This window comes from Echinococcus granulosus (assembly GCF_000524195.1).
Source record: "Echinococcus granulosus chromosome Unknown EG_S00151, whole genome shotgun sequence".
In the NCBI taxonomy this organism is placed as follows: Eukaryota; Metazoa; Platyhelminthes; class Cestoda; order Cyclophyllidea; family Taeniidae; genus Echinococcus; species Echinococcus granulosus.
Genome location: NW_020170531.1, coordinates 36,384 through 39,562, shown reverse-complemented (window position 1 = coordinate 39,562; position 3,179 = coordinate 36,384). Strand labels below are relative to the sequence as shown.

At 40.2% G+C, this 3,179-nt stretch overlaps 1 protein-coding gene across 1 annotated transcript in view; it reads right to left on the bottom strand. All coding sequences in view use genetic code 11, as the record gives it.

The window, feature by feature from the left end:
- Window positions 1-3,179, bottom strand: part of EGR_09514 (hypothetical protein) — a gene marked incomplete at both ends in the record, with an annotated part of 21,874 nt that overhangs the window by 15,728 nt on the left and 2,967 nt on the right. Inside the window, 2 exons of the mRNA XM_024498763.1 lie at window positions 832-925; window positions 1,342-1,544. Coding sequence (XP_024346815.1) covers window positions 832-925; window positions 1,342-1,544 — 297 coding nt within the window. The remainder of the gene's footprint in view (window positions 1-831; window positions 926-1,341; window positions 1,545-3,179) is intronic.

Sequence of the window (3,179 nt, the reverse complement as noted above, 5' to 3'; positions counted from 1 at the left end):
CGGCGGTTAATTTGATTATACTATAAAACCTTCATGACCTTATCTAGACATTCTCTGCTGTACTTACAAATCTTGCATCACAGATAGTGATGAAAGAATGACTAGGATTAAACGAATCAAAAGTACCTATGAGAAAAATGAGGAGAAGCAGCAACATTCCACGTTAAAAGGATTTGAGAATAACCAAAAAGCATGATTCGATAGTATAAAAAAATGACATGAAAAGGCGGAGGTGTGGAATTAGGGCGAAGCTCAGAAGACCTGCTTCATTGTGAATAAGTAAATGATCCTACAAAATGCGTTTCATTAATAAAGTGTGCAAGCTGTGGAACATCGTCCAGCCTTAAGCGTAAGTTAGGTATCTGCTTTACCAGCAAAGGACCCCGGCAAAATCTATCAGTTGGAAGTCTTGTCAATGTGATAGAAGGTCACCACATAATACTCGTTTATGTCTCCAGTCGAGTGCTGTTGCGATTACCACTACACTTGATCAATCTCAAAAGACACCAAGGAAACCACGGAGATCTACTCATGGCACTTATGACAGTAATCTAAACATTGACAACAGTCACCCGTAGACTTATAGCGCTTCCAAGAGTAGATAAGCCATTTTAGCAGTTAAAGCTTGGTAAAATTCAGTAGGATAGACAAATCCACCAAATATTCAAAGTAAAGGCCTGCACAGACCATCCGCTCACATCACAGCCTAGTGGAAAATACTAAATCGGTATTATGCAGGCGTAAACCCGTGTTGTTGACAGAAGGAGTTACCAATGGTATGAGCATAAAAAACCATCAAACAGCATTCAATGCATTGTAAGAGGAGCTTACCGAGCAAGGAGTGGGAAGCCAGCGTAGAATCCCCAAAAATTCTCGTAATATCCTCACGTGAGTACTGAAGAGATCGCGTTCGTACCAAGTAGACCTACAAAACAAGCGATAACAAAAGAAACGAGTTGTCAAAGACGTGAGAGACTTTAATCGGGTTTGTAATTGTGAACAATCTATCCTCAAGCTGACATGCCTTATTACGTCAGTCTCCATAACGTTCAGTTCAACGATACGGAATAAATTTGCAGCTTCAAATCGTACTTAAACAAGCATGGAGATTTCCGGTCAACTGCACAAGTCAAATACTCCCTTCTAAATTGCAAGATTAATTAACATATTCGACCCTTAGAGGGAGGGAAAAGATGTCCTGAAAAGGGGAAGGAAATAAACCATCTGTTCACCGATAAAATCAAGCAAGCACCTTAATGTTAGAGTCATTTTAACAGTCATCTTATAGTTATGTAATTGATGGTCAGGAAGTTGGTGAAGTGATGCAAAATGCCCACCTACCGAACGCGTGGAGAGAGTTTTGATAACCTCTCTCGCGTGTCTCTCCACAAAGTGGTGATAAAACAGGCCAACTAGAGCAAATTCTCCGTCCACATTTCCGTCTATTAGCAAACCGGCGTAGGTGATGGGCACTGTGGATAAATCAGCGTCTAATGATGCATGCACCGACTTGAGTCGTTGTAGTACTTCACCCGCTTTGATCCCTATAATATAAATAAAAAACAATCAGCATTGGCCTCTAGAACAAATATCTCATGTAAATCATAGCTCAACGATTCATTAGGAAATAAAAGTTCAATTTAAACAGACAACGAAAAATTAAGAGTAGACTAGGAAAAAGTTTAGGGGATTAAAACCCTCGAAAACTTTAGGATATCTACAGGCATAATAATAATAAAGACGAAATTTCACATGGAAGTTTGAGAGGTTTTGCCTCTTTAACAAGGATGGACAGAAGCTTAGTCATGCTGCGATGGGCCAAACTTCGGACGTGACTCATGCAAGGCACGTCCATGAATAAATTCAGCGGGGTTATGGAAATCGCAGTGCTGCTGCTTGTGGTAAAGGATTTACCTGGGGTTGCGGGATGGAAAAGGTTGGAAATTGTGCACACTGCAAGGAGAAAACCACCACAACAGATTAAAGGCAACTTTAAGTGAAAGGCAGAGTCAAAAGAGGGCCATTTGTGAGTACGTAAAGGGATTCAAGGAAGAGATGACGAGCGGCTTTGTGAACTGGAGGTACACCATACGGTGCAGACAAAGACCACGGGGGAAGAAGACACGTCATTCACGAAGAATGTCATTCAAAATGGACAGAGAACACAATTAAAATAAAGATTCTGAAGCAAAAACCATTCATAGTTCTACTAAGACAAATAAGAATGGAAAAGAACGGACTAGTGACTGCAGATTTACATAAAGATTACAGTGAAAAAGTATACAGAAATGGCAACCCGTCCAAGTGACATGTAAGAGACAAAATAACGAATAAATACGTGTGTATTGAGTTCAAAGCAACAAAGAAATGTAGGTTATTACAAGTTTAGGGATGATGGCTAGAAAACCCTTGTGGGTGCTATGGAGACGGAACGTATTGCAAAACCATACTTGGTTTCCTCAAGTCTACTGTTGTAGAATAGTTTAATAACGGATACAGGAGCACCAATCCACTCAGTCTTCCACTAATTGCCTTTTACAACGTCTACAACTTCGGTCTACCAGACCTTCAAATCGCTAGTAAACAGACTAGCACACCTATATCAAGTGGTGCGTTAGACTATACCTCAAACGCCAAACCACAGTGGACACGGAACACAGCAGCTGGGTAGTATAGGTTTCACTTAAGAAAAATATGAACTCGGAAAATAAATGCTAGCATTTCTGATTGTGGTATGCATGATTTTTGAAATGAGACGGTTAATATGCACGCATTGTGAAGGACGGGTGTTGGCCTAGTGGTACCTTTATTGGACTCCAACTCCACTTTCCTACTACTTTGGTCTCCCACACAATAAAGTGCGGGTTGAATGCGATGAATGTGACCCGAGATTGTCGACTTTACGCCTTTAAAGTGAGTTTCAAAGTTGTGGAAGCTTTTGACTGGCTTCAGTTTGTAGTGTGTAAGAAAATGCGATATGCAGTAGCAAAAAGAACAGCCCAAAAATGATTTGCACAATTAGATTCTGGTAAGACAGAACGCAGAAAGTATATGCATCACGTTTAGGAAAACTTACCTTCCTCAAAATGAAAAATTATGAAACGTAATTAATTTGAATAACTGGAGATTTGCGAGACATGGACAATTTGTTAAAGCCAACACCAACTAGGAAGAGAGAC